Source organism: Diceros bicornis, chromosome 37, assembly GCF_020826845.1.
Source record: "Diceros bicornis minor isolate mBicDic1 chromosome 37, mDicBic1.mat.cur, whole genome shotgun sequence".
NCBI lineage: Eukaryota > Metazoa > Chordata > Mammalia > Perissodactyla > Rhinocerotidae > Diceros > Diceros bicornis.
Window position 1 is genome coordinate 1,553,827 of NC_080776.1, and position 22,749 is coordinate 1,576,575.

General features: G+C 38.9%; 1 protein-coding gene across 1 annotated transcript in view; it reads right to left on the reverse strand.

The window, feature by feature from the left end:
- Positions 1 to 715: 715 nt before the first annotated feature.
- ACADL (acyl-CoA dehydrogenase long chain) overlaps positions 716 to 22,749 on the reverse strand; it is a 47,902-nt gene continuing 25,868 nt past the window's right edge. The window contains 4 exon segments of the mRNA XM_058533416.1: positions 716 to 958; positions 5,989 to 6,036; positions 6,038 to 6,073; positions 8,137 to 8,264. Coding sequence (XP_058389399.1) covers positions 868 to 958; positions 5,989 to 6,036; positions 6,038 to 6,073; positions 8,137 to 8,264 — 303 coding nt within the window. The 3' untranslated portion in view covers positions 716 to 867.

Here is a 22,749-nt window from a genome sequence, read left to right on the forward strand (position 1 = left end):
GGATCTTGCCAGTTTCGTTTGCCATCATATTTTTGACAGCCTGGCTTAGAGAAGACACAAAGTATTTGTTAAATTAATTTGAAAAAGTACATTGTTCCAAAATAAAAGTCACTGTTTTGATATCTATAAAACCTACCAACATCTTGAAACTAAAGGTTGATGGATTATTCTGTGTTCTCCTATATATTAAACTGGGTTGGAAATCTGTTGAAAGCCCAGGTGTCAGTAGATGAGAGAAGCAACCACATTCTCTAGTTGGGGTTAGGCAAATGCTGGTTCCAAGGCTGTAGGTAGGGAGGCTTCCTGCTTCAGCTAGAGCAGCTCTTCATTCATCAGCATTTTGCAGGGACTCTCTGCATAAGCTTTTGTTTGAAGAAAGGGTTCCATTGCTTACAGAGGCTTAGGATAGGGTGGTAGAAACCACTCTTTCTGGAGAATTTGGAGCAAAAAACAGCTGAAATTATTTTGCATTCTAAATTATATTTATTTTTTCCTTTCAAAGTCAATGTGCTTTAAGTATTATTAGTGTTTTTATAGTACAATAAAATTATTTCTGCCTTAGTTTTAAAGATTTGAGCAATTATGCTTTTGAAGAATTTTAGGGATAAATGAGACACTAAGGCTTCTCGAATCAGCAAATCTTTGCCTTTTAGCTATATAAAAGTTAAACTTTATATTGGAGAATTTTAGAATTTTTGGATTTCTCCTCCCACTGAGTTAATCTTCTGTTTGCATTTGATTTCTTTCCCTATAGAAAGAGCATACAAAAACATGTTTAGTGTTTCCTCCCTTTCCAGGTTGCATTTTATCTTGAGTAGATTTAAAACCAGATTAGTTGTAATAGGATTCCAGGATGTGGGCAGACGTCTACTTGTCCCTGACGATCTCTCTTGCAATCAGTTCCTTCATTATTTCATTGGTACCATACATTGGCTGAGCCGGGGCATCCTCATAAGCTCTGGATAAATCAAAAGATGATCAAATGAATAAATAAAAGATATTAGAAATTATAAGTTTTGTCTCACCAGGTAACTATTAAAGTATTCATTTATTTAAATCCAAACAATAAAAAAGTTCTTCATAAATTACTTTTTTTTCAGGATGTCATTCATCCTAGATTGGTATAATTATAAAATCCTATTGAGATATGGATCATCTGCCGTAGCTTTGTTTTAGTTTGCTTAAGAGACAACAAATTCAAAATAACTTTTATAAATATGTTTCATTTGATTTAATTTTGTAAAATTCAACACATATAATAGCATTCCAAAAAAGTCTGGCTTAGATTTAGAAATGGATGGAATGTCTTAATTTCTTGTTATCTTTGTTTCTCCAAAAAGTTTAAATCCACTGATTTTATAGAAAACAAAAGAAAAAAGAAAGTACATATTTTCTAACATCTTTTAGATTCCCATCACCTCTGCTGCCATCAGGGGTATAAACTGATGCTTCAGAAAATATTACTTCCCACAAAGTTAACAAGTAACTTATTTTTTGGAAATGCTTAATAGTCACTCCAGTAATGTACGAGGTTAAAATACTGAGTGGCTGAGTCCACTGCCACAAAAAAAAACACAAAAAATGTTATCAGGAATTCACCTTTGGTAGCGATGACAGCAACCATGACACGGTACAGTTGTTTTTACCTGCTCTCACCTCATTTTATCCTCTTAGGTCTGGGATCAGGGAGGATAAATATGATCATTTTGCAGGTAAAGGAACCGAGGGGCAGAAAAGTTAATACATTTACTAATTAATGGTGGCTATTCAATGGTCACATAACAGATCACTGGCAGATTGGAATGAGAAGGTGGGTATCCTGGCACTTTGGCAAGTATCTTTTTTATTATATCACAATATTGTCACTGGCCCAGGCATGCAGGACTCATTACTGAGCTCTGGACTTTCCTAGCAGACAAATGCAAAGGCATTTTTTTTTAAGCATAAAATCTGTTCTTTTTTTTTAAATTTAGTTTTTGAGACAAATTCAATGTGCCAGCTCTCTAGGAACATGACCCATTCTGCTTATTCTTCTCCATACTCATCATGGTACCGTGCAAACAGTAAGCACTCGGTCAATATTTACTGATTTGATTTACTGTATTACAAGGGAATTTTAGAGTCTCAATACCTACTCTCCAATGAAACTTGAAATCTAGAGACATTTGTGTTTCAAATATAATTCTTCTTTGGAACAGATTCCATTGTTGACCACGAAATCCAGCCCCCGCATTTACTGGACCTACCTAGCGTTTCAGCCAACTTCAGCAATCTCAGTGCTGGACTTGGCTGGGCATTCTTTTTCACATTAAAGCAGTTCCAGCGGAGCAGGTAATGACAGAGATCAGTGGACCTTTCATAGGTTACTAATTAAAATCAGTCATCAACTAAAATTAACAGAGAAAGGCAGCAGAAGGAATGTTTAGCCACACAGTGATGAAGCTCTGTATCTCTGCTCTTCCCAGCACGGCAGAGAAGTCCAGGAAAACGGCAAACCATCAGCCTCGCTTCTCACAGGCCCCAAGCCTAGTGAGTGAGACTAAACAGACTCATGTGCTCAAGACCAGCTATTTGAATAAAAACACACACACACAAAAACGCCCCAAAATGAAATGAAACAAAACAAAAAAGCAAAAAAAGTATCTCCTTTATCGGTGAAACCAAGACTCAGCAACGCGCCCGCACGCATACACACACACACACACACACACACACACACACAATATGGCTTAATCTGAGGATTTAAGAAACACAATTAGAATGACTTTTTTCTATCAAATCAGAGTCTGCACACTGCATCCACATAGTGCCTAATGTGTCAGATTAGCTTTTTCGATATCATCTACTACTCTCTCTTTTGTTATAAAAAGTTCCTTCCCAGTGTCTTTGGGTAGAGAAACAGCAGTCTAGTTTAAAAGTTCATACAATCTTTGAACTAACAAGCTGGGCAACAGGGGATTATTATTCCCGAAGGGAAATATAAGTCTCTCAAATTGAAACCAGGGATTTCAAAGAAGCCGTCAAGCTACAATTTTTGCTTGCTACTGACCTGAAGGAATTGCCTCTGAGAAAAGAGACCAAGACTGAAGCTATACTCTGATCCTGGGCCCTGTAGATGGCTGACCCCTCCTTGTCTGCTATGCGTTTCTTAGAACCCAAACTAAACTAGACAAACACCGCACCACATGTCTACATTCCCAGCAGCAGTTGTAACAGCACAGTTAAGTAGAAAAACATAAACATCCATTATTATTTTACTTTCTTAGCATTGTGAATATTGTGAATAAGATGAGTTAATATTGTGAGTAAAACATGAAAATGCACAGGAAAAGTTCCACTGATGATTTAATTTGTGCTAGCATAACTCAGTGTTTACTTCTGGCTTCATGACTATACAAAGATAAAAAAAAATAAATCTGCTTCTGATTAAGGCCTATTTGAAGTAGTTCTGAAAGGATATACCAAAATCCAAGTCCAAGGATGGATAAAAAAAGAAAGCATTTAGCTCCTTCATGCCTGCATACCCAAGGAAGGGAACAGCCCTCGTTGTTGCTGAGTTTTTATAAAGATTATAAATTATATACACCCTGTGATTTAAGCTTTCTGAGCTGCCCAATTGCTACAGAAAATTAGTTAATTATATCTATGATGGAGCTTCTGTTCTTAATCTAACTTTAATAAAATGTTTATTTTCCTCATTAAAGACTATCAAATGTTTTCAATTATGATTGCCAAAATGACAGATTTGAAAGTCACTTTGAATACTAGTTTGATCCTTTTTCCCTTTAGATACTCTGTATTTGGATTAAAATTAGAAAGTTTTTAGAAGCCCATACCATTCTCAGTCTCAGATTCAGAACTAAATTGGACTTCTCTCTATATAGCAAAAACTTCCTTGGGAAAATACTGCTAAATAAGAGGAAAAATACATTTTCTAGAGTGATGAGGAGAAATGCCATGGGGAGATTATCAAGGGAAAAGACTATGGGAAGAGGGAAAGGAGAAATTTTGGAGATGGAGGAAGAAATAGGGAAGAGGATGCTGCCTATCGACAAACTAGGACTGCTTGGAACTAATGATAGGAATATTCATATGCGATACAATAAAAAAGGGTGCATTTAATTCCCTTTAATTTGAAGGAAATAAAAACTCTAGTTGGAGAAAATTAATACTTTTGATTTGTTTTTTAGAGCAAATAAATAATCAAAAATTTAAATATGACAACTCAGATCCTCTTCATATGCAGGTTAATTTTTCTGTAGTGTCATGTTTTTTCTTTAGTTTTAAAAAAGTGATATTTCCAAAGAAGACATATAAATGACCAACAGGTATGTGAAAAAAAATGCTCAGTGTCACTAATCATCAGGGAAATGCAAATCAAAACCACAATCAGATGTCATCTTACACCTGTCAGGATGGCTATTATCAAAAAAACAAAAGACAAGTGTTGGTGATGATATGGAGAAACTGGAACTCCTGCACGCTGTTGGAGGGAATGTAATTGGTGCAGCCGCTATGGAAAACAGTGTGGAGGTTCTTTAAAAAATTAAATAGAACTACCATATGATCCAGAAATCCCACTTCTAGATATTTATTCAAAAGAATTGAAATCAGGACCTCTAAATGATATTAACACTCACACATTTATTGCAGTATTATTCGCAGTAGCCAAGATGTGGAAACAACCTAAATGTCCATAGACAGGTGAATGGGTAAAGAAAATGTAGTATATACATACGATGGAATTCTATTCAACCTTAAAACAGAAGGAAATTCTGCAATCTGTGACAACTTGGATGAACCTTGAGGACATGCTGCTAAGTGAAATAAGTCAGTCATTGATTCCACCTATATGAGGTATCTAAAAGAGTCAAATTCACAGAATCAAACAGAAACGGTGGTTGCCAGCGGCTAAGGGGAGGGGGAAATAGGAAGTTACTTATCAATGGGCATAAAGTTTCAATTAAGGAAGACGAATGAGGGCCCGCCCGTGGCTTAGCAGTTAAGTGCGCGCGCTCTGCTATTGGCGGCCCAGGTTTGGATCCTGGGTGCGCACTGACCCACCGCTTCTCCGGCCATGCTGAGGCCGCATCCCACATACAGCAACTAGAAGGATGTGCAACTATGACATACAACTATCTACTGGGGCTTTGGGGGAAACATAACTAAATAAAAATTAAAAAAAAAAGAATACTTAAAAAAAAAAAAAAGGAAGACGAATGAGCTCTAGACATCCACATACAACATTGTACCTATAGTTGACAATACTCTATGGTACACTCAAAAATTTATGAAGAGCATAGATCTCATGTTAAGCGTTCTCACCACAGTAAAAATAAAATAAAATAATTAATAGTCAATGCGAATTAAAGGAAGAATGATAACTTATTTTTACCCATTAGATTAGCACAAAGTTTAAAAGGCAATAACTTTCATAGCTCAAGAGGATAAGCCATCCTCAGACATTGTTCATTTGAGTATGAGTTTCTACAAACTGGAGGAAGTAATCTGGCAATGTGTTAATATTTAAAATATGCATACTTTCCAACTAGCAATACTTCTTTTCAGACTCTGTCCTGTTGTAATCAAAAACATGTATCTAAGATAAATGTATATATAAAGGTTTTTGTTGCAGCATTGTTGTCATAGTAAAAAGCTAGAAATAACCTAAACAATTATGGTGAATCAATAAAAGATTATTCAACTATAACAAAAGTGCTCTTAGTCCTTCTGTATAATGATTCAAATAAAGCCAAGCGTCCAGCTTTAGTATATTGGTCTCTCCACTTTTCCATGAAAATGACAAAATCCTAGTGGTGAGCTGATAACATAAAGCCATTTCCATCCGTTTGAACACACTCTGCAGTCATTTGAAAAATGCAAAGATTTTGTACTTCCTTTCCCTCTGTACTCAATGTACAAAGTACAGAAAAGAAATTTTTTTTCCTTCCCATCATCCTGGAGATGTAACACAATAGCCATACTCACTTTGCGACTGGGAACTCCGACATGTATCCCCAGCCTCCGTGGAGCTGTACAGTCATAAGCTACGCTGTTTTGTAACTCAGATGCCCTAGACGATCAAAAAAAAAAAGCAGAAAGGGACATTTGAAATGGACTTTCATGAGGTGCTTCACAATCAGGAAACAAACTATTGATGAGTGTTTAAATGCATACATTTTCAAACAATTAAAATTAGACATATTAGTTAACCAGAGAAAATTGGTATAAATTACATATGAAATAAATCTCAGGAGAATTTTCACATAAGGAATATTTTCTTCATCAACTATACTTCTGGCTGGGTTTTTGTTAAGGCTAGAAACAAAATGTAGAATGCTTAGATTATTAGCTTTTGGCTACATTAGACCTGAAAAGGATACAGTAAAAACTTGAATTTGGTCTAATTTATTTAGATTCTCTATATGATCTAAGTTAACTGCGTAATTATATAGCCATCTATTTCCTTTTGCCTTTGTAATGTCTTTTTTTCCTCCAAAGATATCACTTCCTACCTGAAGGTTGCAATTCTGAATTTCAGTAACTGTGAAAACAATTTTTTTTAGGGTTTTCAGAAATAAACTGAAAGTAAAAGTGAAAACCTAAGGGCAGACTCTTCAAGTACCCACCATCATAGAGGAAACTCATTAAAGGTGATTTGGGAATTATTATTCCTGAATTATATGTGTATTAATATGAAGTACTTGAGAAATGTTCTTTTCTGATCTTATCACAACAATCTTAATTATTCAAATCCATAAGATACCTGGTAGAGATTTTATTCATCTTAACATTTAATAAAATTTAGTTCAAAATTCTTTTCAACTTATTTTTCAGCAGTGGGAAACAGAAAGCAAAGGTAAGCATAGACACATTTTCCTATTTAAAATAATTTTTAATTCAAGCCAAAGGACAGGTGAGGATATTCCTAAGAATACAGTAACAATATAATGATTAACAGACAAGACTAATGGGGCAACAATATTTGGAATTCTATAAATTTTTGTGGTCGGTAAGTATTTTAGTGAAATATTTACTGGGCCATAACGAGTTGCTTCCGCCGCTTCAACGTGAAATACCAATATGTCTATCAACCTGGTGTTTTCAAAGAATGAGGTCAATAGATAGCCAAATATCTATTCTTCCAAAGATACGTTATCTAAAAATTTTTTTACACTTTTTCCAACCAGTCAAAGAACCTGCTATAAAGGTAAACGTAAAATGTCTCCCCCAAAAGTGTAAGTTCCTAGTAATTCCACATCCATTAATTGCAACCTGGCAACTTTATTAGCTTGGAATCATTACATAAAGCAATTTTTCTGCACATTTCCCCATTCCACTTCTGACTGAACTGAACGCAAGTTAATGAATAATGACAAGAATTTTTTCTAGGTTATTTTTGGGCTAATGAGATGTAAGAATGTTTGTTTTTTATAAAACAGAGGAAACCAAACCCACTTCCAGAATCTGATTTAAACTATGTTCTTGCATCTTAAAATATAGAATAGGGGTCTTTTTTCAATTAACTCATCTTTAATAACATTGCTAATCATCTTTAATACAAATGAAAGTCTTTGTAAAATTAATGGGACTTTTTTCCTTTCACTTAATGGAGCATGTGCAATTTTGATTAGACAGTCAATTCTTCAGAAATTTTTCTTAGATCTGGAAAACATCATAATAGAAAAATCCAATCCAACCTGCTCATTTCACAGATATTAAAATGTTGGCCCAGAGAGAATGAAACTTAATTATAGTTATTTAGTGAAAGAATTGGGGCTCTATCTCAGGTCTTGAAGTTTTACTCTTCCTTTTTGGTCTCACTATACTGCCACTCTTCAGATAATCTGAAATTAAACTATTACTTGAATGAACTAATCGGTCATCCTACTTCAATCTCTTAATATTTTATTTTCAATGGCAAGCTAAAAGTTAAATACCAACTTGAGTAATTTTTAGCACATTATAAATAGACTTAATAGGACCTTTCAGCAATTTTTAAAAAGTTGGTTCTTACTGCTAGTTTTCATTTACATAGCCTTCTTCCTTCGAGACCATCAAGGCTGAGACTAAAGTTAGAAGAATTCCATAACAGCCTGTGCAAACACCACATTGTAATTACTGTCACACGCATACCAATATTTCCCCACGGAAGCAGTAGCAGAGGCCAGACATTTCACTTCACACAGCTGGAGACAGCTGTCCACAAAAGCTCTGGTTACACAAATGTGTGTTTTTAATTCTGCTAGCTTATGCTGCACCATCTTGAGTTTAAAGGAAATGAAAGAAAAGAATGAGCACAGTAGAAGAGCATATTTTGAGTCAACTAGCATATCAAAAATTATATAATAAAAGATCTTTAGAGCAAAACAAAAGTGGAATTCCTGGGGTTTTTTTCCTCCAAAAAAGAGGCACATGTTAACCAAACAGCTTAAATTTAAAACCCACTATATTTCATTGCTAAGCAAACTTGTACTAAAAGATGCAAAAATAGATAAATACATAAATAACCTCTCATGTTTTAGATTAAAAAATTTAGGCCATTTAGGGAAACTTCTTTTTTTTTTTTTTTTTTGTGAGGAAGATCAGCCCTGAGCTAACATCCATGCTAATCCTCCTCTTTTTGCTGAGGAAGACTGGCTCTGAGCTAACATCTATTGCCAATCCTCCTCCTTTTTTTTTCCCCAAAGCCCCAGTACACACTTGTATGTCATAGTCGCACATCCTTCTAGTTGCTGTATGTGGGACGCGGCCTCAGCATGGCCTGACAAGCCGTGCGTTGGTGCGCACCTGGGATCCGAACCCGGGCCGCCAGTAGCGGAGCGCGCGCACTGAACCGCTAAGCCACAGGGCCGGCCCTAGGAAAACTTCTTGAAGAACAGCATGACTTTAATGGGTGAGCACCATCTTGTGGTACAGTCCTTTAGGTACAGCTGTTGGAAACTGATTTTCCTTCAGAATCTAAATCCATGAAGAATTTTTCTCTATTAATGAAATTAAGTATACACATTTCTCTCTTCTGCTTCTTTGTCGTGGAGTAAGGTAATAAAGTAACAAACTGGAAGGACAACATCAAAAATTTTACTTTTGTTTATTAGACAGTATTATTTTATATTGCAAAGTATTTAATCTAGATCTGTAAAATGCAATAGGAGAATAACCGAATCAGAGCACTCAAAAGATCAAAGTCCAGTTCCCCCAGCCTCTTCTACCTCTCCCCACCCTCCCTCTTATCCTCTCAACAGCCGGTCCAGCACAGTCTCTAACTTGAACTGAATGGTTTGGAGCTGTCAATGTTAACATATCTATACACCTCCTTCTGCTGGCCACAGACAATCAACAGTGTTCTTGGAAATCATTCTGTCTAGTCCATCCTCAACTGTTCTCAACTGTTCTCACTTTGATCAAATTTTCCTGCATTCCTGACTCTTGGCTCTCACATCTGGAACTTTTGAGTTTACATCTGGTCTCTTTGGTACCAATTCTCAAACCTCCTTCAGGAAACTGGCTTAGATTTGAAATACTGGCTTTCCATCTTGAGTAACCTCCAAAAATACACTCCATTGTAGGTTCAAGGCCCAGCTATGGTCAGCTGGCTCTATCTTCCTTCTGGAAATCCAGATAGAAACAGAGTTTTGAGCATTCGGCTGTGGAACTTATGAGTGAGACCTTCACTGTGGCTAATCAAAGGCATGGAAGTTAGTGACAAGGGGTGGCACAGCGAAACTCAAATTAGAAATTAAATGCACCCCATCTATGCAGTGGCAAGTCCAAAGCCATGACTGAGTTCTCCAAGGAAGGCATTAGGGACCTTCTCAGAGGATACTGGCCCTGCCTCTACATCTGGTTACAGCAATTCTCAAACCACTAAACCAAACCTTTCAGCATCATCGTGGTGGGGACAGTTTGGGTAATTTCCATTTCTGGAAAAGAGCAGAAAAGGGGTCTAATAAGACCCAGGACCAGGCAAGACCAGGGTGCATCCAGTGAGCCAGGAGCTCTGAGGGACAGACTCCTCACGGGTGTATCAACATAGCTACTGTGCTCATGAAAAATCCAGCTGGCTGCCTCTCCCTTGGCTTTACCCCTCCCTGTTCTAGAAACAGACAAGGTGACTGGCATCTAATGATTCCACAGCAAGCAGTGGGAGGGCTGGCGCCACACTTCTTCCACCTCTGTGTCCTGGCCTCTAATTCAGAACATGCTGGGTTACCTCAAAACTTTCTCCCCTCCTTCTTTCCCTTCCTTTTTCTATGTCCCTTTCTATTCATTCACATCTAATCAGGCCAAATCTTTACTCGTTAATCAGCACAAAGTTCACACTCCCACCCCACACATCCAACCTTACTCACAGAAAATCTAAAGATGGAACAAACATGAAAAAGTGGGGAAATACTCTTCTAGACATGGAAAACAGATGAGTACATACTCCATGACAATCCCTGAAGCTGAGCTCTACACCCGCTTCTGGTTTAGTTCAAGGACATTATCTGTGACACTTCATTTGGAAACAAGAGGGCATCCGACAAGCCTCAAGATACTTTTGCCCCCTCCCCCCATGATGGCACATGTGAGAATTTATGCACTATTTACAGTGTGAGAGAATCAAGATGTCTAAGCCCAATTCTCTCATATGAGAGCTGTTTCTATGGGAATGCTGGGAGCTTCTAGAAGCTGAAGTTAGATGGGCTCATTTGGAATTCTTGCTTCAGTGCATTCAGCCAAGTCCACAGGTTTGAAGGAATTGATGCCTCCAAGAGTACATAATTTACTCTCTGGGGATAAAGAGATTAAATATTTACATATCCTTGGCATTGAGTTGGGTTTTACTACACAGATCTGGTCTTTGCACTTCACTGCAGACACTGCATCATGCTTTCAGAAATTATTCTCCAATGAATGGTAGCTAATAATTGTACCACACATTACTAGTGTGGTACAAAGAGTGAGGTGCTTTTTGTGAATCATCAATATGCTTGTAGCAGCATTTTAAAACATTTGTTAATAGCCACTAATAGATAATACAACAACTAGCATTAAAAAAAAAAGTCCCTGAAATTACTAAGTGGATCAGATACAGTCTCTTTCAGAGTTCTGAAAGGCAAAATTCTTAGAACCATAGAATTATGGAACTGGAAGATGCTTTGGAGAGGTTGTATTCCATTTACACAACACCAATAGTTGTACTCTACTAAATTATGACTCAAATATAAAGTATAACAACTTAGGTTTGCTACCTGTTTTTATAGCTAATTAACCCCACACTCAAGGTCTTAAGAACTAGATATTCCCTTTCTGGAGGAAAGTAAGGAAGAAGTGTTATTTTTCACCTCTCCTAATCCTTTCCTAAAACTTTGTGCCCTTAGAATCAAGAGCACATACTTCACAGGAAATAACTAAAGCTTGCATTAGAAAAGAACATTGACTTTTCACTTCATCATCCGTGGGTGAATTGGGGGGAAAAAAGGCCTATTCTAACTTTCTGGGTAGTAAAACTAGTGTATGGGTTAAGAGTGTAGGTCCCAGAGTGAGAATATTTTTGTGATCTTGTGCAAGTTACTTAACCTCTGTATGCCTCAATATCCTTATCCATAAAATGAGGATAAATATAATACTCACTATATAGAGACGTTGTGAAGAAAAAAAAAGTGGGACAATCCATTTAGCACAGTGCCTGGCACACAGAAAGTGTCAACGACAGACATTATCGTTATTTAATATCTGGATTTTACTATTTTATTGTCCATTCCATGGAAAATCATAAGACGACATCAACTACGGAGGGTATGGATGAAAAGAAATGAAAATCCTGTAACTATTGCTACTTTACTTTTGTAGGACTCCATTCTAAAAAAAAATAAATAATAAGTTTGTGAAACTCATCCAAATGGTCAGACAGGCCCCAAACGTTCAAAATTCAAGGATAACAAAGAGAAAGGAAACTGAATAGATACATGACCATAAAATGACATTTGGCCAAGTATAATGTGACATTTAAAGGTCGTCTATTTCCATGCCACAACTGAAACCACTGTGTATCCAGCTCTAGAACAGGAGATGTCGGGGAGTACTGGTCACTCATCTCCTCTGATACATACCTAGATTGAATACGAAAATATTATTCAAAGATACTTATTTACATGAAACACGAAGACCAGAAGAAATATCTCAGAAATCTCAGAACATACACATTTACTTGGAAAACATACTACTACTCATACCAATAACAAACCTGTGGAAGCAGAATGCTACTGCCCCCTAGAGAAGTTTTAGTAAACTACCTTTGAAAGAAGGCAACAATAAAATGACATGCTTGAAAAGGATTAAAACTACTTTTTCTCTTTTTGCTATCAAAATACATACACACGTACATATATATACACAGACATATTATTAAATAAATAAATATTTTAGAATAAACTTTTTCTCTGATGGGAAAACAGTATACCAATTTTCTATTTCCTTCATGGTTAAATGTGAAATCACACTTAACATTCTGAGCTAGTCATCTTGTAATTTAACATGAAGTCCATAAACACAGGAAGTGTAGATTTCCAAGGGGGTGGAAAATAAGTCTATTTGTTTCACTTTTTATAGTATCCAGAATAGAGCTAAAGGCCTGAGCGTTTTAATTAACAGTTTTGACAGTACAAGTGTCAAGTCAAGTTTTACATTAACAGTAAAAGTGGTGGTGGCTGAATTTGTGAAGCAAATGACAATAATTCCACCTTGGGGACAGTTGGGAAAGTCACAGATACCAGTGGCATCACTCCCTTCACATTGTCAGAAGCCTGTAGTGTGTATTTCCAGAGTTACACCCATCACATTACATTTGAGCACACAACGTGTAGAAGGCAATCAATATATATTTGCTCAGTGAAAGAAAAAAGAATAAATCACGTTACGTCAGTATTTCTCAACAGGAGACTACCGGCATTTTGAGTGGGACAATTAGTTGCTATACAAAGCTCTCTCTGAATTACAGGACATTCAACAACACTGGGCTCCAGGGCCCCAAATACCAAATACCCCGTGCTGTGCACCTCCACCCTGATATTTCTAAATGCCTGGGGGAAGAGGGATGCCTGGGGATCACTGATATGTGTCAATCAGTCACGCATAAGGGAAAGGAAATATAAAGTATAACAACCCTGCTCTTCAGGAAATCACAATTTAGGCAAGTCATACTGTTTTTTAAAATGTTTTCTTGATTAAGTGTGTACATCATTTTTATAGATTCAGAATAACTGTTTTCAGATGTATTATGTCAACAAGAAAGTTAGGGTCTAAAGGAGTTTTTTCAGAATGGAAAAAGTTAACTTGATGAACATTTGGTAGCAAATAGTTCCCAAGATGGAGTAAGTCCAGACTAGGAGCAAGAGGAGCAGTTGATAAAAACTCCCCTTATGGAACAAAATGGGGGAAGGCGTTATGTAAGGGAAAAAATAATCATAATGCTAACTTTAATGAGAGTTTACTTTGCCAGGCAATATTCTAAGCACTTTATGTGTATTAGCCCATCTAATCCTCACAGTAACCCTACAGAGGTAGCTAATGGTATTATTAATGTCTTACAAATAAGAAAATGCTTCTGAGAGAGAGAATACAGCTTGCCTAGATCACAGAGATTCAAGTAGGTGTTCTAGGATTTAAACCACACCTGAACATAACTTCTATAATGCTGGTCCTGAAAAGCTACCAAAGTGTTTCATCTCTCCCTTCCCCTTCACAAGTGTTTCAGCCAAGTCATTCTACTTAAAACCATGTCCAATATGTTCAAAGTAAGCACCTTTGCTGTGGACATCTTTTCCAAAAGCATTTTCACTGCAAACATTTTCACCACGTAACTAATTGGACGTTAAGGCAATTTTGCGTAAAAGATAAAACAACTGATTGACAGTTTGGTTAAGATAAAATAACTGGGTGACAGTTTGGTTTCATTCCTCCATTGACATAGTACTTCCATGTTTATATTATTGTCAAATCAGTAAACAGAAATCTCATTAAATTGGATTCAGGAGGCCAAAAGGGGGAGCTCTCATGCCCTAGGATGGTTGCAGAGCCCAGCAAGAAGAAAGACTTCCTCCTCTTGACCAGCAAGAAGCTCAGCCAATGAGAGACCATCACAACTCAGCCAATGAAAAGTCGCTACACATACAACCCTCAATTCCTGCAACGGACTGTTTATTTCCAATAGCCCCCCAACTTCCTCTTCCCTTGCGGCTGGGGGACTTGCACCTTCTTGCCGTGGTTGCAGACCCTGAATTGTAATTCTTTGCTGATCCTAAATAAACCTGATTTTGCTGGAGAAATAACTGGCTATTTGTTTAAGGTCAACATTTTTGGTGGCTCATCCAGGGATCTAGGGAAAACCCCCGAGGACTCCACAGCAGGTAAGCAAACAGGTGCAGTTCCCACAAAAGAGCCCATTGAGCTCGCTGCTTTTCTCGTCAACCCTGGAGTTTGAGGGTAAGTGTTGCTCCTGGCTCTGAGCTTCCACCCTCTTTGCCTCTGAGGCGCTCCAGACTTTACTCAAGATCTGGTTTAAGGTTTTGTCCTTTTCTGGTTAAGGCCTTGTTTGTTTGCAAAGTAGTTGGGTGGCATTTCCGCCTGACTCTTTGAATCAGGCTGTTCTTCTGAACTGTGCTGGCCTCAGTCCAGTTCCTTTTAGAACTGGATTGTTCCCATACTTGGAACTGGTTAGCCTTTGGTGCAACTTTTGGACTGGTCATTGGAACTGTGCCAGTCCAGCCTCCGGCCTGACTCCCTTGGGAGCAGACTGTCCCCTGGAACTGCACTGATCACCTTTGGTCCAATTCTTTTGGGAACCAGACTGTTCTTTGGAGCTACATTGTCCGTAGTGTCCGTAGGAACTGTGTTGATTTGACCTTTAGTCCGTCTTAATGAAACTGGACTGTTCTATCAGGCCTGGCTGGTATTAAGCCTACAGGCTGTTTGAGCTGTTCAAGCTGTTTCACTTGCAAGCTGTTTAAGAACTAAGGGCCCCGTACATGTGCATTTTTTAACTAAGTGGGCCAAACCAACCAAAAGTAGTCTGGAATTACAATGGCCATGAGGGGGAATTTTCATCTCCTCAAACTCCTTTCTCTTAAAACCAAACTGGAAGACGGTGGCTCTAAAATTAAGCAAAATGAGAGGTACATTTATTGTAATTGGTACCTGGAGGCTTCTAAACACACACAAAACTCTAAAATGCCTCACTACAAGATGCCATGTCTAAATTAACTGAAATAACTAAAAAACCAAAGGAGAACAAAATGGCTTCTGCAGCCTTATGTTTCCCTCTTCCTTCTCCTTTGTCTCAGGCACCATCTTGTTTGTCTTCCCAGAGTCCTTTGTCTTAGGCTCCATCCCTGGCGGCCACCTTGTCTCACGCTCCACCCTGGCGGCCACCTTGTCTCACGCTCCATCCTGGCGGCCACCTTGTCTCACGCTCCACCCTGGCGGCCACCTTGTTCTCAGGGTCCACCCTGGCATCGCTTTCCTCCTTTCCCCTCTGTGAAAACCTGCCCCTTTAAAATCGGACCCTCTGAGGATTCAAATGCTAAACCCCTAATTACTATTTCTAAGTTAACTGAAGCAAATAAACAACTAGAAGGAAAATTTTAACTAGCAATTATCCTAGAGTTTTGATAACAGACAAATATACTCCAAAACTCCTAGGAGAAAGCTTGCTTTCTGTTTCTATTTGTGGAAGATTCTTGGTAAATCACCCATCGTGTTCAAAAAGGGGGAAATGTGGAAATTAACGAAAGAAACCTCAGCTAAATTGGAGTTGGGAAGACTTGTAGGTGGAGCTCTCACACCCTATTGTACATCACCCATTACTCCAAATAGGAAAAGACGATGCTTGTATTTCCAGGGAGAAGTACAACTGTTTTACTGCTGAAGGAAGTTTTCTCTCCCCTCCTGGCAGCAGCTCAGCCAATGAGAAGCCATCGCCACCCTAAACTGTTACTTTCCTCCAATGGACTTTTGTTTAGAACAGCCCCTTCCTAGTCCTACTAATTGTCTTTAAGGTTTTGTTATATACCTGTAAGCTCTACCAGATCCTAAATTCTTCTAGTTTCCTTAAATATCTGGCTACAACATTCCAAACTAACATTTCCAATATTTTACTGCCCTTGAAGTATCCTTGGAAGGGACTCTACCAGGTCCTCCTCGTTACCCGGAGGGCAGCCAATCTTCAGGGACTGGAGCCTTGGGTACACATCTCACAGCTACAGGAGGCTCCACCTGACATCTGGTCCTGAGCAAACACTGGAGACTCCAAATCAAATCGACTAGGAAGAGAAGCAGCCGACAGCCGAGGCAGACAGCTTTCCCAAGACGACTGGAGCAGGCTCGTGTACCTTTTTCTCACTGTTGCTTTTACTTTATTTTTGTCCTCTCTTTCTTGGAAGGACAATGATCTTCTCCATTCCCCAGTCCTCTGCAAAAAGGAGAAATCCCTTTGATTGCTGGATTTGCGATCAGAAACCTCAGTCTGTCCAAGACGTTAACGATCCCTTAGGAATTTCACTGGGATTCCAAATGCCGTTGTCTGTTTAAATTGTTCCACAGGCCTCCTTTATAATTAGGGTGCTAAGCCTGCCTAAACCTGTACCTTGTTTCAATTTAACCCAGCCTTGGGAGGGGAAGATATTCTGAATATTGTATGAAAGATATGGTGGGGCCACCAATGCAACTTGGGCCATCTATAAATTTCTTGATATATCTATATATTTAGGCAACCTCTCAGTATGTAACAACATAATGTCTGAGCCTTGGTTAGAATATGTTAATGCCTCTATGCCAATGAATGAGTCTATAGATACCCCCACTTATGTGGGAGCCTTATGTACACCCCCTGGTTATACTTTCACATGTGGAAGTTTTGGTAATGGCCTTTATGCTTAGGCAAGTCATTGCCTTGACAGCTGGAGAATACAAGGACAGGGTGCCTTTGCTGTATTCCCTGTCCTACTCTCTCTACATAACCAGACAGACGCCTCTCACTGGTATGTTCCATTATACCTCTATAACCACTTTAAACAAGAACTTCCAGGAAGTGTGCATGATTCTGGGTTTGCCTCCGTGGGAAAAGCTTTCTTCCCACGGGTCAGAGTGAGTGCCAACAAACAAATGATCAGGAATCTCTCCCTGAAATAAGACAAGTTGGCTGAGTTGCCTGACTCCACAGCCAAAGCAATTTCAGCTCAGCAATAATTGCTTAACTCATTGGCCAAGGTAGTTTTGGATCATTGTATAGCCTTTGATTATCTAATTGCTGAGCAAGGAGGTGTCTGTGCAGTGGCAAACACCTCCTGTTGCACATGGATAAATGCCTCTGGGGAAGTAGAGACCCAATTACATAAGATGAGAGACCAAGCACATTGGCTACAAGTTTCACCTAATAATCCACTGTCTTTTGGTTTGTTCAGCTGGTTACCTTCAGGTCTAGGCTCCTGATTTAGAACCATCCTGCAAACTGGGCTTAGAGTATTGCTCTTAATCCTGCTTTGTATACTTATTGTAAAATTCTGTACTTACTGCCTGTTAAACCTTTGTAAAGATGATGTACCTAATAAGGTGATGTTAATTCAACAATTTGAAATGATTTCTGATGCTTAGGACCTTGGCCAACTATAGACTCTAAATAAGAGATTCCTGAGAGTTCTCTCTCCTAACCTTCCTTATTACTCAAATGTGGCCTAAATGGTTTCCAACCACTATACACTTTCCCTCCAACGTGGAACACATAGCCAAGAAGTGTCTTTCCTGGCACCAAGGGACAAGACCACTATGTGCAGAGAACCTGACTGTTGATCAGCAACGCTTTTGGAGAAAGATCTTGATCAAAAGGAGGAAATGTGGAAATTAATACAATAAACCTCAACTAAATTGGAGTTGGGAAAGCCTATGGGGGAGCCCTCATGCCTTATCATATATCGTAAATTACTCCAAACAGGAAGAGATGGATGGCTTGCATCTCTGGCAGGAAGTGCAACTATTTTACCGCTGAAGGCAGATTTCTCTCTTCTCCTGGCAGCAGCCCAGCCAATGAGAAGCCATTGCCACCTTGAACCGTTACTCTCCTCCAATGGACTTTGGTTTAGAACAGCCTCTCCCTACTCCCCTTTTGCTCTATAAACTCAAACTCCTTCCTTGTCTCTCCAGATTTGCCTGTGGTTTGCCATAGCATGCACATCCTGAATTGCAGTTCTTTGCTGATCCCAAATAAACCCCTTTTTGCTGGAGAAATAACTGGCTGTCTATTTTTTGAAGGTTAACAGTATCATACTGGAATTTCTTTCTCCTGATGGGGAGAAATAATTTTAGAATTTGAAAGTAGTCATCAAAACAGCCAACCAGGTGAATTAAATGACCCTTTAACACCTTTTACTTGCTCCATCTCTGATGGCACTGGGGCTGATTCTGGAGACACTGATCATTTGTCCCTATTGAATCAGATACCACCCTCCTTATGGGAAAAATCTCCAATTGATACTGGTAAAATTCATAGTGCACCTTCCATCAAGATTCAAACAGGTCCCTCAAAACCTCTCTCCAGAATTAATACCTTATAAGTAAAGAAACCTTTCAAGGTACAAAGCCTATAAGAGAAGATTACAAGGCTCAAGCCCTCATTATCCCGTGTACTAGTTCTTGTAAATTCTTATTTTATCTGTGAGAAAACTCAATGGCAGAGGATGGAGATTCATCCAGGATCTCTGAGCAATAAACAGTAGTGTTATCCCTTGATGCCCTGGTTGTTCCTAACCTTCATACGCTACTAACACCCATTTCCACTAGAAGCAAATTCTTTATGGTAACTGATTTATGTAGTGCACTCTTTAGCATTCCAGTTGATGAACGTAGTCAATACCTTTTTGCCTTCACTTGGGAAGGAAAACAGTTCACCTGGACATTAATGCCTCAAGGCTTTACTGAGAGCACTTCTTATTCTTCACAAATGCTAAAGGCTGATCTGGATGATATAAGTTCCCTAGGGGTTCTACTTTCTTGCAATATGTGAATGATTTGCTTCTTTGCTCTCCCTCCCAAGCCCCCTCACAGGAAGACAGCATCCACTTGCTAAAGCTTTTAGCCTTAAAGGGACATAAGGTCACCAAGGAGAAATTGCAGTTTGCTGAAACCCAGGTTCCATATTTAGGGCACCTGATATCAGAATAAGGGCTACATCTAGATCCAGATAGGCTTCATGGTGTCCTAAGTTTCCCAAAACCTAAAACTAAGTGCCAACTACAAGATTTTCCTGGGCTAGTTGGTTATTGCTAAAACTGGATTCCAATTTTCTCTCTTATGGCCAAACATCCCGTATGTTTTGCTAAACAATAAGAACCCCAGCCCAATTTTATGGGAAGAATCAGACAACATAGCCTTAAGGCCTTAAAGAAGAATTTAATGAACCCACCTGCCCTTGGACATCCCAATTATTAGACTCCCTTTTTCTCTTTGTATATGAAAAGGAAGGAAGTGCCCTTGGTGTACTCATCCCAAAACACAGGACCACCATCAACCCACAGGGCATTGTAGCCAGCAACTGGATCTTGTGGCGTGAGGATACCTCCCCTTGCCTTAGAGCCATTACTGGCACTGCCCTTTTGGTTAAGGCCACCAAAAAAATTGTTGTGGGATCCCTTTAACAATTTTTGTACCTCATGCAGTAGAAGCCCTCCTGAATTCTCATCACACTAAACATATTTCAGCAAGCCATCCCATCTCCTATGAAATCCTTTTGTTAACTGCTCCTCAACTCTTTTAGCTGTAATAAGCTTAACCCTGCTACTCTTCTCTTCTCTATTCCTGACAAAGTCCCTCACAACTGCTTAACACTGACAAATCACCTCCTGATTCCTCGTTATGATCTGCAGGAAACTCCTTTAGGTAACGCCGACTTCTTATGGTTTACTGATGATCCTTATTTAAAAGATGACAATGGCAAACATTGTGCTGGGTAGGCTATTGCTAATCCTTTTGATATTGTTGAGGAAGCACCTTCACCTAAGGCTACTTCAGCCCAACAGGCTGAATTATACGCTCTTACACAGGCTTGTACTTTAGCCAGGGGCAAATCTGCCAATATTTATACCGATAGCAGATATGCTTTTGGAGTTAAGTAGCTCATGATTTGGGAATGTTGTGGAAGCAACATGGCTTCCTCACTTCCAGCAGAAATAAAATTAAAAATGGCACCTATGTTCAGGAATTATTGGATGTTATACATTTACCTGCCACTTTAGCTATCATTAAGATCCTAGGGTATCCTAAACTTGACTCTCAGGAAGCTAAAGAAGATCACCTTGCTGACATTTCTGCAAGAAATGCAGCCCTTAGAGGAACCAACAAGAGCCAAGCCTCTGTTATCGTGCAAAGGGATATTTCCCCAGAAGATGACTTAGAAAAACTTGCCAAACAATTGGCCCAAGAGGAAAAACAAGATTGGAAATTCAACAGTTCTTGGTTTGATAAAAAGAGAAAGCTCTGGTTTGTACTAAATAACAACCCAGTCCTACCAGACTCTAAAACTCCCACTCTTCACCACTGTACCTGCATTAACTCATTGGTCTACTGACAAAATGATAGCATTCATGATTCAATGTTGGTGAGGAAATATTAATGAAGGCACAAAAACTGTCTATCTCACTTTTCCCACTTGTCCAGAGTACAATCCAGGGAAGCTTGTTTGTACCACTTCTGGATATTGTAAACTGCCTAATGGACCATTCGAGGTTTGGCAAATGGATTTCATACAACTTCCCCCATCTCATGGATATAAATATATTTTAGTCCTGGTTTGTATGTTTTCTCACTGGGCTAAAGCCTTCTCTTGCAGACAGGCTACTGCCTCTTCTGTGGCTAACATCCTTTTGGAAAGGATTATCTCTACCTGGGGAACTCTGCTCGAGCTACATAGTGATTGAGGAACCCATTTTACTGGTCAGGTACTCCAACCAGTCTGTGCTGTTTGGCTGGTTTTACAACACTTTCTCTGTGCCTACCAACCTCAGTCCTCCGGTTTAGTCAAATGCACTAATGGCATTATTAAGACTCAACTGGTGAAATTTGTAGAGACCCTACAAATACCTTTGCCAAAAGCATTGCCATTGGTCCTTCTAAATCTCAGATCCACCCCCTTTAGAACTCACAAACTCTCGCCCTTTGAGAGTCACAGGATGCCCAATGCACTTGGCTCCTGCCTCTTCTGACCCATAGCTGATAAAAGGAGATATATTCCAATATTGCAAAGGCTAATTGCTTCTATTAAAAATAACCATGTTTTGGTAGAGCAATCTTTTCACAGTGCACTCCAGGGAGAGGAAGACCTTAAGCATCACACTTTGCAACCTGGAGATTTTGTCTGTTGGAAAAGACACCTTCAGAAGGACTCTCTTCAACCTCACTGGAAAGGCCCCTATGAAGTACTGTTAACTAAATCTTGTGCCACAAAACTCCAGGGAACAGACCTCTTGGATTCACATGACACACCTAAAGAAAGCATTAAACTCTGACTGGACCTGCATATCATCTGGTGACCTGAAAGTAAAGATTTCCCACAATTGAAGGAAACGACATCTGATGATACAGCTTGCCCAAGATGTCAGGACCAGGCCTGTTGGAATTTTGTCTGCCAAACCTTTGATGATGATAACGTTTCAGGTAATTTCTGATGCCTACGATCTTGATAACATATGGATTTTAGAAAAGAAAAATGCAGAGAGGTCTCCCTCTACCCCTCCTTGTAACTCAAATGTGGCCTCAATAGGTTTCCAATCTATGCACTTTCCCCCAATACGACACTGAGTTCTTCCTTGCATAAAGGAAAGAAAAGCTGTGAAACCAGAAAAACCTGACTCTTGATCAGCAATGCCTTCAGAGAAAGACCTTGATCAAAAGGAGGAAATGTCAAATTAACAAACAGAAACCACTACACATCAAACTCTCAATTTCTCTGATGGATTCTTTGTTTCCAATAGCCCTCCCAACCTCCTCTTCCCCTCTATAAGAGTTTCTCCTCCCTTGCTGCCGGGGGACTTGCACGCGGCTCACCATGGCTGCAGACCCCGAATTGCAATTCTTTGCTGATCCCAAATAAATCCATTTGTGCTGGAGAAATAACCAGCTGTCTATTTGTTTAAGGTCAACATTATTATATAAATCTTAGCTTCACATTTCCCATAGAACTTTGGAACGTCTATCAATGGACATGTGACAATATGCCCAGAACAGACAACAGTGTAGAAGGCTTTCACAACACAATACAGAGCTCGGTTACAAATATGCCTCCTGGTATTTGGAAACTGATGCCTCTCAATGAAGGAAGAAATTTTAGTGAAAATGAAAAAGTGCAATGGATGCCGAGTGAGGAGATGATTCACAAGCAAAAAAAAAAAGTATAATACTATGAACGGAAGACTTCAAAGACAAATGCTTAGGTACAACCCACAAAATAAAATCAGTATTGCCATGAATCTATACACATTTTAAATGTACTCAAATATTTTGTATTTCACAATAAAGTTTTCTTAATTTTGTTGTTCATTTTTCATTATGTCCTTTAAAATGTCCTTCTTTTATTTTTCATTATTTTACCCATTACAACAAAATTACCTTGCAGCCAATTAGTTATGTGGCAAAAATGTTTGCAGCAAAAATCCTTGTGGCAAATATGTCTACAGTAAAGCTGCTTATGGCGAAAGTACCTAGAACCTTAAAACTTTTCAA